The sequence below is a fragment of the Borostomias antarcticus genome (genome assembly GCF_949987555.1).
Source record: "Borostomias antarcticus genome assembly, chromosome: 6".
NCBI lineage: Eukaryota > Metazoa > Chordata > Actinopteri > Stomiiformes > Stomiidae > Borostomias > Borostomias antarcticus.
Window position 1 is genome coordinate 17,294,448 of NC_140239.1, and position 14,283 is coordinate 17,308,730.

Consider the following 14,283-nt stretch of genomic DNA (forward strand, 5'->3'; position numbering starts at 1 on the left):
TGTGGGGCAGGACAGCAGTTAAAACACAGTCCCTGATTGGCCCGGTATGGTCTGGATTTTGGCATAATCGCTCTGGAGGAGGCGAAGGCCAGACCGTTCTGCGTTAGTGAAACAAGAATGTGAGCTCGCGAGAACGGGGTGGTCATACCAGGCTACCCCACCTCCCCCCAACTCCTCACCCCACCCCCACAGCCCAAAGGTTGACGCCCAGAAGAATTAACAAAATACAGCCAGGCAGAGGAGCCTCTGCAGATAAACATACCATGACGCATTATAGTCCTAAGTGATCATTGAGAGGGATTATTTTTGTATGACTCTATACTTTAGTTTTTAGGAAAATCCTACTAAGTATACCTTTAAGGTTAGGGTTAAGGGTTAGGGTTAGAGTGAGGGATACATGGTTAGGGTTTAGGGCTAGGGTTAAGTTTAGGCGGTCCCCACAAGTATATTAAGAAAAACGTGTGTGTGTGCAGGTGGCTGCAGGTATGAAGGTGGATCTCCAGGTGCAGCTGTTTGCCATGGCTGCAGGTGAGGAGGAGGAGAAGGAGGAGGGGGGGAGAGGAGGAGGAGAAGTCCACCTCTCCCTCCACATCATCATCTACACTGAGACTGAGACCCTCTACCTACCTGTCTCTGCTAATATCCTGACCACTGGCACTGGCACACTTAGACACAGAGACACTGAGATACTGGCACACTGATATACCAAGACACTGAGACACTGGGACACTATGATACTGAGACACTGAGATATTGGGACACTGAGATACTGGCACACTGATATACCAAGACACTGAGACACTGGGACACTGGGACACTATGATACTGAGACACTGAGATATTGGGACACTGAGATACTGGTACACTAAGATCTGGGACACTGAGATACTGGCACACTGGAATACTGGGACACAGATACTGGGACACTGAGATACTTGGAAACAGATATACCAAGACACAGACACTGAGACACTATACTGAGACACTGAGATATTGGGACACTGAGATACTGGTACACTAAGATACTGGAACACTGAGGTACTGGGACACAGCTACTGGAACACTGAGATACTGAGTGGCACACTGGAATACTGGGACACGGATATTGGCACACAGATACTGAGACACTGAGCTACTGTCACACTGATACTGGGACACTGAGATACTGGCAGACTGAGATACTGGGATCTATCAATCAATTACTCAATCAGTCAATCAATCAAATATCAGTGAATAAATCCATGACCCATACAGCTAACTCTGCAGAGCTTTACTGTATAGAAAGAATTACTCACAATAGCAGGGGCAGATAAATCGACTGAATTCTCACCATTACTCACCATTCAAATCATTACCCATAACTGAATAAAGTCTTACAACTTTGTTTCAAATGTTGAACAAACAACTTTTGATCTGACTGTACAGTACATAAGATTTCACTTTAAGAATTATTCATTCAAAATGCACTACATTACATTAGTCATTTAGCAGACAAATTATAATTTCAACATGCGGAAATTATACTTATATTACAGATCATTTTCACGTGGCGAAAAAATAATTATGACTAGTTGAAACTTAATTTATACACATGGAAATATATTTGTAACATGTCGAAATGACATTTTGACGTCAAAATTGATTTTGAATTGAAGTCAATGGGACATTTCCACTAATCAAAATGACATTTTGACATGTCAACGATTGATCTGACTGTAGATAAGAAATTTCATGTGAAAACTAAAATTGCAACAATTTTAACTGATTAAATGTTCAAACGGCATCATCATTTGCCATACTGTAGCACTGAATAGGAGCGGATACCCGCTGTGTGGAACTACTTTTTACCTGACAGCGCACGTCGAGAACCTGAACAGATCCAAACAACTTCACAGGTGACACTGCACGTTCGGGGGTGCGGGGTTCGGGGGAACATATGAAGTTGATTCAGACACGGGCCGTCGTCCCCCACCACCAACACGGTCGGTCGTTCTGCCATAGATAGATGATCCGATACAGTACCCTTTGTTTTTAAGAGTGTAGCATGTTGGCCAGATGGATAAATGAACCCCCTGTAGAGTGTGTTGTCTTCCTTGACCCCCCCACTCATCCTCCCTGGGTGGCAGTATGACAGCATGGCCTCGGACCGTACCAACTGGCCCCACACAGGGGGAGCCAGGGTCCGCCTCCTCTCCACCACCCCTCCTGTTAGACGAGGAGTAGTCCTGCCTCTCAGACCAGCCCCATTCACCAGCACCACTGCTGCAGGTCAGTCCACAGGCACGCACACAAACATAGTGTATATCACTACTAACTTGTTTGGCTACAGTATAGTGTGAAAAGGCCTGTTGTGTCTCTGAAGCTCCTCTCCCCTTCCTCTCAGGTGGAGGCTGTCATCACTGAACCTAGAGCTGCTGAAATACAGTACCTCAGGACTGTTGCCATGGTAGTCAGGTGGCTGTGTGACGTTCACTGTTGAGAATGAGACTAGTCATGTAATATCAAGAATAAAAGACAAGACAAATGACATGCCCGAGTGAATTCCTCTACAGGCCAGAGAGCAGACACCTGGACACCAGCTCAAGTCAACTCAACTGCGTGCTTTATTGATATACACAGTAAAGCCTTTTATCATACAATAGTAAGGCATATATTTGGTGGAGTTTGATATGTTGTGGAAAAATAAGAGTTATTGAGAAAAGAAGGATGATAAAGTAACTCGGTGTTAGAAATTAATTATTATTATATCTGGTAACAACTAGATGAAACCAAACATCTCTTTGATCATGCTGTTACACGTGTTGTCATGACGACACTACAAAATCACGTAGAGTACCGTGGATGGGGTTACACATGTTAAATAAGTATGGGTTTATATGTAGTCACGTGTTTCAACACACTTCAACACACACACACACACACAAATACACACAACTATGGATCTTACGAGGAGAAAAAAACTGTAACACAACAAAAAATAAATGCATCATCATCACTGTTGTAGTCACACAGACAGACGGAGTGTTTCCAGGAGAACATTAGGCTGCAGTGTGACTGGCAACCACTCAGTCAGTAGCAGGAGTTCCTTAAGTGTCAGTCAGTAGCCAGGCAACCACTCAGTCAGTCAGTAGCAGGAGTTCCTTTAGTGTCAGTCAGTCAGTAGCCAGGCAACCACTGTCAGTAGCAGGAGTTCCTTTAGTCAGTCAGTAGCCAGTCAACCACTCAGTCAGTCAGTAGCAGGAGTTCCTTTAGTGTCAGTCGTCTAGAGTTAGTCTCCAGTGTCAGTCAGTCAGTGGTCTAGAGTCAGTCAGTCTCTAGTGTTGGTCAGTCAGTAGTGCAGTGTCTAGTGAACATTCAGGTAGTAGGTCAGATCAGAACCACCATAGCAGAGCTGGCCCAGGATCAGGTCCTGGCTGGGCCTCTCTCAGTGTCAGACATGGGGGAGATGACAATAGCAGACAGTTCTTATACCCTGCTCAGATTATCAGAGTAGTCTCATCCTGGGAGTGAACACACTCACGAGTGGCTGTACCTCAGCGTCTGCCTCGCCCTCCCTGCTCTCAGCCCCACCCCGAGGGGGCAGCAGAGAGCAGACCCACCCACAGGCTGAGCTGTTCAGTGATAAGACTCATAGATGGATGGATGAGTGGATGGATGGATGAGTGGATGGACGGATGAGTGAATGGATGGATACTCTGAACAACATGAGGTTGATCAGCCCAAAAGCAAAAAGCTATAATGTACTGTGGATATTAAGATACCTCCACACGCACACACACAAAGAAGACATCCTCACTCACAGACACACACACACAATGCTGAAAGGGTACAGACTGTCTGCACTGCCTTTTCAGTAGTATATATTCTGTAGTTATAAACGGTTTGTAATACAAAGCACCCTTATACAGTAGTTACAATCTCTCTTTTCCATACAAAGCTCTGAAATGCCATGTCCATTACAAAGAAATGGCAAATACGTTCACAAGACACACACACACACACACTCACACACACACAAACACACTCTCACACACACACATACTGGTTTCTCTTCTTTTTTTATACAATTGCATAGAAGTTTAAAAACCTGCGTCTGTTAATAAAACGACTTGACTTAGGAAACTACTGTAATCTGCAGGTCTCAACCGGGATCCTTCACAAAAATAGATGAATATTCTCTTTGTAAACTCGTCCAATCCAGTTGTTTCGACTAGAAAAACATGCGCTGGGGGGGGGGGGCCTCGTGCTATTGGGCGTTCTGCTCGTCTGTCATCACGTTGACCAATGACTCCATGGCGCGGCCCAGGTCGTCGGCCATGTTGAACAGACTACCGACACCCACACCTGGAGGAGAGGAGAGACACGCCGTTACACACACACACACACACACACACACACACATAGGCTATGCAGATGCAGACACAGGTCTAACCACTCACACTGTCGCATGAGAAGGAAACAGAAAAGGGGGAGAAACTGAACAGCAGGAGAAGGAAGGATGGAGGGATGAGAATACTGACCTCTCACTGGTGTCCCCTTCTCCCTCCTGGCTCACACAGGACAGCGAGGGAGGGAGGGAGGGAGGGAGGGAGGGAGGGAGGGAGGGAGGGAGGGAGGGAGGGAGGGAGGGAGGAAAGAGGAGAAGAATAAAGGAAAATGAGCCTTTCACTGAGAGAGGAAAAGAGCCATGCTTCAAGTGTGTGTGTGTGCGTGCGTGTGTGTGTGTCCTACCCTGGCTGTGAGGGAAGGAGTTGTTGAGCTGCTCCATCACTTCCTCCAGTCCTGATGCATCCTGGGAAGGACTGGACAACTCGTCATCTCCTGCAACAGGAAAGAAAGGAGTAGGACACATCTCGTACACGTACGAACACATATGCGTGCATGTGAGTGTGCGTGAGTGTGTGAAAGGGTGCGTGAAGGCGTGGGTGAAAGGGTGCGTGTGTGTATGTGTGTACTCTTCTCACTCATGGTTTCTGTGGTCTGGCTGGCGGCCACGCGGAGGAGAGGCAGGCTGGAGTCGGAGCGCTGGGAGGAGGTGGAGGGAGACGACAGGGCAGTACCATTCACCTTGGAGTCAGTCTGGAACACACATACCAGGAAGTTAGGTCAGAAACAAGTGTGTGTGTGTGTGTGTGTGTGTGTGTGTGTATGTAGGTTGTGTATGTTTGTTTATGTGTTTATCTCTGGGTGTTTGTGTTTATGTGTGTGTGTGTGTGTGTATGTATGTTGTGTATGTTGTTTTATGTGTTTGTGTTTATGTGTGTGTGTGTGTGTGTGTGGACGCTTGCCATCCACGCACCGCCCTGTCCTGTAGTTAGGCTCAGTCAAGCCAGCTAACGATAAGGTATGTTGAACTTGCTTCATAGTAATAGGCCCCAGCTGTTTGTTGTGTGGGTTGTGGTGTGTGTGTGTGTACCTGCTCCAGCAGCTGTCTGAGCCTGTGTAACTGTGACTCCAGCTGTTTGTTGTGATCCTCCAGGATCTGCATGCGCGCCTCCAGGCGGCCCTTGTGTTGCCGTAGTAACTTGGCCTCGGCGATGAGCTCGGCGTCCCTGGGGCTCTGTGGCGAGATGGGCAGCATCTCCGGGGGCGACGGCAGCGGGGAAAGACCCTGGTGGTCGTGGGCCTTCTTCAGACGGTCGTACTCCGTCTGCAACTTCCTGTGGGCCCAGGAAACATGGTTGGTCACGTGTGTGCGCAAGCGCGATTCAACCTGTGAGCACCTTTGATTCAACCTGTGAGCACCTTTGATTCAACCTGTGAGCACCTTTGCTATATGACAAAGCTGGCAAAGCTTGGGCACGGAGTACTGTGATTTGTTAACATTAGAGGCATGTTCGTTATAACTTTGCAGCTACATGCATTGAACTGCTTTGAATTCTATTGCATTCTATTCTAGATCCTACTGTCCCAGTAGCCCTACTGGGACAGTAGGATCTAGAATAGAATGCAATAGAATTGCATGAAAGCGGATAGTGTTCTATTACTAGCAGGAGAGAGTCGTTGCTGTAACTTAAAGGTACAACGTGGACTATTTTCATTGCTATGGTCAACTGAAGCTGAATGGGAACTATGACTGACAGGGAGCAAAACTGTCAACTGATTCACATTTATTTACTGACAATAGAACACTCAAGCTGACCCTGAAGCTGGTCTTTTCATTCTGCAGAAGTGACCTGTGCAGTTTCATCATTACAAGTTCAATTCCAAATTCCCTGTGTTCTTCACCTGTTCTCCACCCAGGTGTGTGTGCGTGTTTCTCACCTGTTCTCCACCCAGGTGTGTGTGCGCATGTTTCTCACCTGTTCTCCAGCTCCAGGTCGTTGAGGACTCTCTCCAGCTCGCCCTTCTCTTCCGTCTCCATGGAGATGAGGATCTGGGCGGGGCTGCGAGGCTGGCTGAGAGGAGAGCCCTGGTTCAGACTCTGGCAGTAGTGCTGGATCAACAGGTGCTCATCATCACTGCATACACACGCATACACACACACACACACAAACACACACACGCACACGTACATACGCCCCCATACATACATACACACACACACACACACACACACACACACACACCGAAGCGTACGTACGTACGTACGTACGTACGTAGGTACGTATACACACACGCACGCAATAGCACACGCATGCACACACACACAAATTCACACACACACACACACAGAGGGGGTAGAGACAGAGAGGCCTATCAGTGGACAGAACTTTGTCAGCCAGCCAATGAACTAACAGTATTCATAGGCAAGCGCAACACAAATAGAGTTACAGCCCAATCAGCTAACAGAATTCTACTGGCCAGCCAATCACTTGACGGGATTCACTATGACTGCCACAGAGAGAGAGAGGAAGGAGATATGGGAAGAGGTCTGGTGCTGGTCTGGCTTATGCTGTCATACCGCTCTCTCTCTCGCTCTCTGTCATATCTCTCTCTCAATCTCTCTCTCTCTCTCTCTCTCTCTCAATCTCTCTATTTCACCCCATCTAGTTCATTCTCTCTCTCTTCCCCCCTGTCTCTCTTGGGTTACATACAGCACAGGACACTGGGTAGATCACAGATAAGGTGGAGACAAGACAGGGAGCAAACAATGACAGTGAGACAATGCCAGCCAATGGAATCACAAGACAGAACTGTTGGGGTGGGAGGAGCCAATTCACTAAGCAAGCCAATCAGAGGGAGGATTAGAAGACGAAGGGCGGGGCTCACATGCTCTCATTGGGTGAGATGCTGTCGTTCAGATACGAGCCGTTACGGTTCTCCATCTCAGCTAGCCTGCAGGGGGAGAGAATCACACATCATTCAGTCCCACACTACACCCGAGATACTACACCTTTAATACACCCGAGACACTACACCTTTAATACACCCGAGATACTACACCTTTAATACACCCGAGATACTACACCTTTAATACACTCGAGATACTACACCTTTAATACACCCGATATACTACACCTTTAATATACCCGATATACTACACCTTTAATACACCCGATATACTACACCTTTAATACACCCGATATACTACACCTTTAATACACCCGATATACTACACCTTTAATACACTCGAGATACTACACCTTTAATACACCCAAGATACTACACCTTTAATACACCAAGATACTACACCTTTAATACACCCGAGATACTACACCTTTAATACACCCGAGATACTACACCTTTAATACACCCGAGATACTACACCTTTAACACTCCTACACCCTAGATATTAAACCTCTAACACTCTTACACCCGAGAAACTACACCTTTAACACTCCTACACCCTAGATATTAAACCTTTACTACTCTTACACCCTAGATACACCTTTAACACTCCTACACCCGAGATACTAAACCTTTAACACTCCTACACCCTAGATACTAAACCTTTAACACTCCTACAGCCGAGATACTACACCTCTAATACTCCTACACCCTAAATACTAAACCTTTACTACTCCTACACCCGAGATACTAAACCTTTAACACTCCTACACCCGAGATACTACACCTCTAACACTCCTACACCCTAAATACTAAACATTTACTACTCCTACACCCTACACCTGAGATACTAAACCATAGGGCTGTAACGATTATTACATAATCGTCAAACCACGATTATTTTTTCTGACCGCGATTGTTTTTTGTAACCGCGGTTATGAAAAAAAAATTACTTTTTTTTTTTATAAAATAAAAATATGTGGCAGAGTTAATATGGTAGCAACCCTAGTTCAATGGAATTCTTCAACTTGTTGGCACTTGTCCTATACATTCATAGCAACTAATGACAAGAGACACTGTATTAAAGAAGTAAAGAAGCACTGATGCATTGTCCACTTCATGTGCTATTTGTATACTCCAAATTTAATTTAATCTTAGTTTTTCAATGCTTTTTTTTATTGAGGAGGATATATGTTCTATGTAAATGTTAACATTCATGATATTAAAGAGACGTGGTTTTAAACCACAGGTTTACTTCATAGGCTGAGTACTTGTGTTATTAGGCTTACATTATCTGGTAAAAATGAGTCAGAACCCGGAACCCACCCACCCTCACTCACTCACACTCCCTCTGTGTCTGTCTTTCCCTCTCTCTTTCTCTCTCTCACTCTCACTCAAATCATGCGGACATGAGCATCAGTGCCAGGGCGAAGTAGGCGGCCGCCTAGGGTGCTAGATCGGCAAGGGGCCCTAGTGGTGTGATGCGAGCCCAATTACAATTATTGTAATAATCGCAATTATTTTTCTGACAATTAATCATTAAGCAAAATTCATAATCGTTACAGCCCTACTAAACCATTAACACTCCTACACACTAAACCTTTAATACTCCTATACCCTAGATACTAAACCTACTAAACTCCAGCACCCTACATCCTAAATATTGTAACGTACAAGACATTTCTGACAGAAATCCTAGGATTTATGTTATTTTGGATTAATGTCGAAATTCCCACAGTATGACTATGTGTGTGTGTGTCCCCTGAGTCTTTTCACCAAGACCCATGTCCACAGCTCGAACGCTCTAGCGCCACCAACGTGTCAAAGTTGGAGGTGCATTTGTGCACGCAACTTTTGACCTGTAAGCCCGATTTTCAAAAACAAGGTACCGTTGGATTCCTTGGCTCAAGCCGAGTTCAACGCACCCTATGACATCATTTTCCACTATATTGGATTTCCCGCCATTTTGTACTTTGTGTAAAACACTTAAAATGTATCTCCTCCTGGGTTTTTTCACCAATCTGCATGAAAGGCAGTATGCACAATCTATAAACTGATGTCCACAAAAGTCTTACAGGGATTTTTGATTGTCCATTTGTCCATTGCGTTCGCTCGTGACAGCCAATCAAAATTGGCAGAAAAGCTGCAAAACAGGAACTGGGGTCATATCTCAGTAATGTTTTAATCTATCAAAACCACATTTGGCACACTCATCCGGGACACACCCATGACATCTGTCACCAAGCCTCATGTTGACATCTTGTGCACTCTAGCGCCACCAGCATGTCAAAGTTGGAGTTGTGTTTATGCTAGTAACTTCTGAACTGTATGTCCAATCTTCAAAATTATGGTAGCAATGGATTCCCTGGCTCATGCGGAGTTCAAAACACCCCATGGTTTCATTATTACTTCATTTGTTTGATTGCAGAATGAAAGGAACACTTTTTGTCTTCTGCACAATTTCACCAGTTTCAGAGTGGTGAAAGGCGCATTTTGGAAAAAGTCACATTTTCTAAACTGCCATCCCTCTTCTAATTCTCACAGCTCATAGACATTTTATATATCAAAACGTTCACACGACTCTTGGGATTCATAAAATCAAAAAAAGCTAAGCTCTTCGATGTATATTTTTCACTCTGTGACAGTTCGAATAATGACTCCCCCCCCTCCATTGAAATCAATGGAGCCACGCTCTAGAAAATCTCTCTTCGCTCTAGAATCTCTAACTGTTTCTAACTCTTCACCTCTCCTACACTTCTGAAGACCGAAGGACATATTATACATGGAAATGTTCGCGAGATTGTCTGGATTCTGAAGAAGTAAATAGTTGAGCTATGCTATGTATACTTTTCGCTGTGTGCCAATTTAAACAACGACACCCCCCCCCTCTCACTCTACCGAGAGGAAGCAAGCCTACCAGGTGACATTAATTAAGTGCTCAGGACTCAGACTCAGATTGGGATTCAGCTAATAGGGTTAGCAAAGGCTAACATGCCTTGTGGACTAGGGTGATTTACCTTCGCAACATCCGGCGTAGCACATGTCGGCCTTGCAAGCAGCAGGTACAGGGATCGAATCCCGTTCCACCATATGTCTGACTTTCGAAATTCTCTGAACCATCCTTGACCCTTGTCAAACATGTCGCCACGTCAGTCTAGCCTTGTACTTGCACCATTATGTTTCTACCTTTTCTTATTATTATCCTTTTTTTTCTTTCTTTCTTTATTATACTATTCTGCCATTGGAGTCTATGGCAGCCCATAGAACTGTATGGTAGAAAGTTATGAAATTTGGCACATTGATTCGGGACAGTCCCATGACCCCTCTCACCAGGACCCATGTCCTCAGCTCCTACATTCTAGCGCCACCAACATGTCAAAGTTGGCAATGCATTTATGCACGCCACTTTTGACCCGTAAGTCCAATTTTCAAAATCAAGGTGCCATATGATTCCTTGGCTCAAGCCGAGTTAAACGAACCCTATTACGTCATGCATACTATATTGGATTGTCTGCCATTTTGGATTTAGTGAAAAACACTTAAAATGCTACTCCTCCTATAGATTTTCACCAATCTGCAAAAAAATAATACACATAATCTGGAGACCAATGTCTACAAAGGATTGATTTGAATTGTTGATATTCCAATGCGTTTGCTTGTGACAGCCAATTGAATTTGGCGACAAAGCCTCCAAACAGGAAGTTAGGACATATCGCATAAATGCTTTAATGTATCAAAAGCACATTTAGCAGACTGGTTAGGGACCCTCCCGTGACCTCTGTAACCAAGTCACATGTTGACAAGTTGAGCACTCTAGCGCCACCAACGTGTCAAAGTTGGAGTCACGTTTATGCTTGTAACTTTTGAACCGTTTGTTCGATTTTAATGATTCAGGGATCATTGGATTCCTTGCGTCAAGCCGAGTTCAAAACATACCATGGTCTCATTATTTTTCATTCTCTTGATTGCAGAATGCAAGTTACATTTTTGGTGTTCTGCTAAATTTCACAGATTTTAGAGTGGGGAGAGACGCACTTAGGAAAAATGTCACATTTTCTAAACTGCCATCCCTCTTCCAATTTGCACAGCTTATACACATATTATATATAAAAATGTTCACATGACTCTTGGGATTTGTAAAATCCAAAAAGCTAAGCTCTCCGATGTATAATTTTTTGCCGTGTGACAGTTTGAATGATGACTCCCCCCCTCCATTGAAACCAATGGAGCCACGCTCTAACTTGAAGCAGAAAATGACTGAATCAATGTTGTGTTACTAACTCGTCACCTCTCCTACACTTTTGAAGACAGAAGGACATATTATACCTCGAAATGTTTGTGTGATTGTCTGGATTCTATAGAAGTAAATAGTTACGCTCTGCCATGTATACTTTTCGCCATGTGCCAATTTAAATGACGACACCCCCCCTCTCACTCAATCGAGAGGAAGGCTGACATGCCTTGTGGACTAGGGCGATTCTCCTTTGCAAGATCAGGCATAGCACAGTGGATAGCAAGTCGGCCTTGCAAGCAGCAGGTACTGAGTTTAAATCTCGTTCAACCCCATGTCAGATTTTCCTCCTATCTGCATGAAACGTGGTAGGCCTACACATAATCTGTAGACCAATCCTACTCTACAAAGATTCAATATGAGATTTGGATGCGTTCGCTTGTGACAGCCAATTGCATTTGGCGACAATGCCGCTAAACAGGAAGTTGGGTTGTATCATAAATGCTTTAATAGCATTTAATTTAGGGCCCTTCCACCCTCTGGCCCTTCCAGCTGACATTAATTAAGTGCTCAGGACTCAGATTGGGATTCAGCTAATAGGTTAGCGAAGGCTAACATGCCTTGTGGACTAGGGTGATTCACCTTCGTAACATCCGGCGTAGCACAGTGGTTAGCATGTTGGCCTTGCAAGCAGCAGGTACAGAGATCGAATCCCGTTCAACCATATGTCTGACTTCCGAAAATCTCGGGCCCATCCTTGACCCTTGTCAAACGTCACCACGTCAGTCTAGCTGATTCCTTGTCTGCTTGCAGTTAAACTGCTTGGCCCCCACATTCCTGCTTGCAGGTATATTTATTTAGGGGCCAGGCAGCGTAGCTGCCGGAACCCTATTGTATTTGCCTATATTATTATTATTCTCCATCTTCCACTGAAGTCTAACTTCCCGTGGACAAAAAATCACCAAAATTTGCACATAGCTCCAGTACTATACCCAAAGTCCTCAACCTGCATTGTAGGTCAATAAACATGACGGTGGCGCTACAGCAACAGTCTAAAGTTTAAAACTTTAAAAAATCATAACAAATCAGCCATAGGTGCTATCACTGTGAAACCACCATATCAATGTAGTCCCAAGTGAGACAAAACTTTCATACGCTCTGACCTTGCAGGAATTTTGAAGTCCATCACTCTGATTTCTTCATAAACTGTAAAACCTATCAAACCTATCTCCTCCCAATTTTTTTTTTCAATTGCCACCAAAATTCATATACTGTATCTTCAGACTGTCCTTACCAAACGATCCTCACAGATTTTTGAAATATGAAAAATTGAGCCCACAGCACATCAAAATGTTTTACTGTTAACAGTTCTGTATACAGTTCCTATTAATTCTCGCCAAATCAATGTCTGATCATCCTCATAAAAAGTGACAACATTGGCCACATATCCAAGATGGAGTGTGATTTTTTTCAGAATTTTATCTCAAAAATTGAATTTTTAAAAATATGTTTAAATCTGTCGTCTGAAACCAACACTTCATACAGAGAAAACTGCGTTACCCACAATCCAACGCAAGCTCCACGAATCGGAGACATCGCTGTTGGCAACCCTACCCAACCCCCGCCGAGGATTACAATGACTAAATCGATTGATTGGCAACTGACTGAGTACACAGCTGCTGAAGTTAATGTTCAATTATGAAGAAAAGCAAACAAAACCTGTAAAAATTAATAAACATATCTCATCCCACATTTTTCAATCAATTAACACCAAACTTGCTACACTGGATCTTCAGACTGTAATTCACAAACTCATTGACCAGATTGTTGAATTATCAAAATCGAGCTTACAATGCATCAAAATGTTTTACAAATGTTTTACGATACGATACGAATGTACAAAATGAACATTGGAATGTCAACTTTCTTGTTGTCCTCCTATTCTCTCGCTTATTGCTCCTAAACTTGTCGGAAAATGCCTGGCCCCGCCTCATCGCTGCGTAGCAGCTTTAATTAAAGGTTGTAATTGCTGATCACATGGGGGGTGTAGTCTACCCCTGGCACAGTAGGCCCTTGCTTTACGCCTTGGAAACACAGGGAACAAAGGAAGACGCTGGAACGCTGGAAGAAGGGTGAGGAAATGGGAAATGGCGACGGAGCCAGCCCTAGTAAAGGTGGAATAATCTTCCTGGATAAATCATTGTTTAGACGCAGTGATGGAAAATTGGCCTGTGAGGCAGACTCTTTTTGAGAGACTCTTTTAAACTCTGAAAACTCAATCTGGGGACAGCGTGCCTGGGCTGGCGGCTGTTATTCGACTTGGAAGAGTGGCGAGCTGGCCCGCTGGAGCTGGACGAGTGACAGCGCGGAGCTCCGGAGTCCAGCGGCAGTGCCGAGAGTGAGAGGTATGCCAGTTTGTTCATTATCCATTCTGTATGCAAAAGCAAGCCGGTGTTTCAATGGACAGGTCTGGTCAGAGAGCAAACGGGTACAGTACTAGAGATGAATCTACCCCTGGACACGACGCTACTGTTGACCATTTTAGGCTTGCTGAACTCTCACTGCCCCGACTAACCTTACTATACTAAGCCTTTAATTCTCCTGCACTCTACACCATAGATGCTAAACCGTTAACTCTCCTGCACCCTAGATACTAAGCCTTTAACCCTCCTGCACCCTAGACCCTGCACCCTACACAATTTGGTCATTTATCAGACACTTTTATCCAAAGCGACTTACAATGTTTATTGATAGTGTTGGGGTCAAAGGATAAGGTATATAACATTTTTATGTAGACGAATGATTTAAAGAAAATAACAACT

At 44.4% G+C, this 14,283-nt stretch overlaps 1 protein-coding gene across 1 annotated transcript in view; it reads left to right on the top strand.

Annotated features, from left to right (window-relative positions):
• spag17 (sperm associated antigen 17) overlaps positions 1-2,403 on the top strand; it is a gene marked incomplete at both ends in the record, with an annotated part of 74,365 nt that extends 71,962 nt beyond the window's left edge. Inside the window, 2 exons of the mRNA XM_084440029.1 lie at positions 474-528; positions 2,384-2,403. Coding sequence (XP_084296155.1) covers positions 474-528; positions 2,384-2,403 — 75 coding nt within the window. The remainder of the gene's footprint in view (positions 1-473; positions 529-2,383) is intronic.
• Between the last annotated feature and the right edge of the window lie 11,880 nt (positions 2,404-14,283).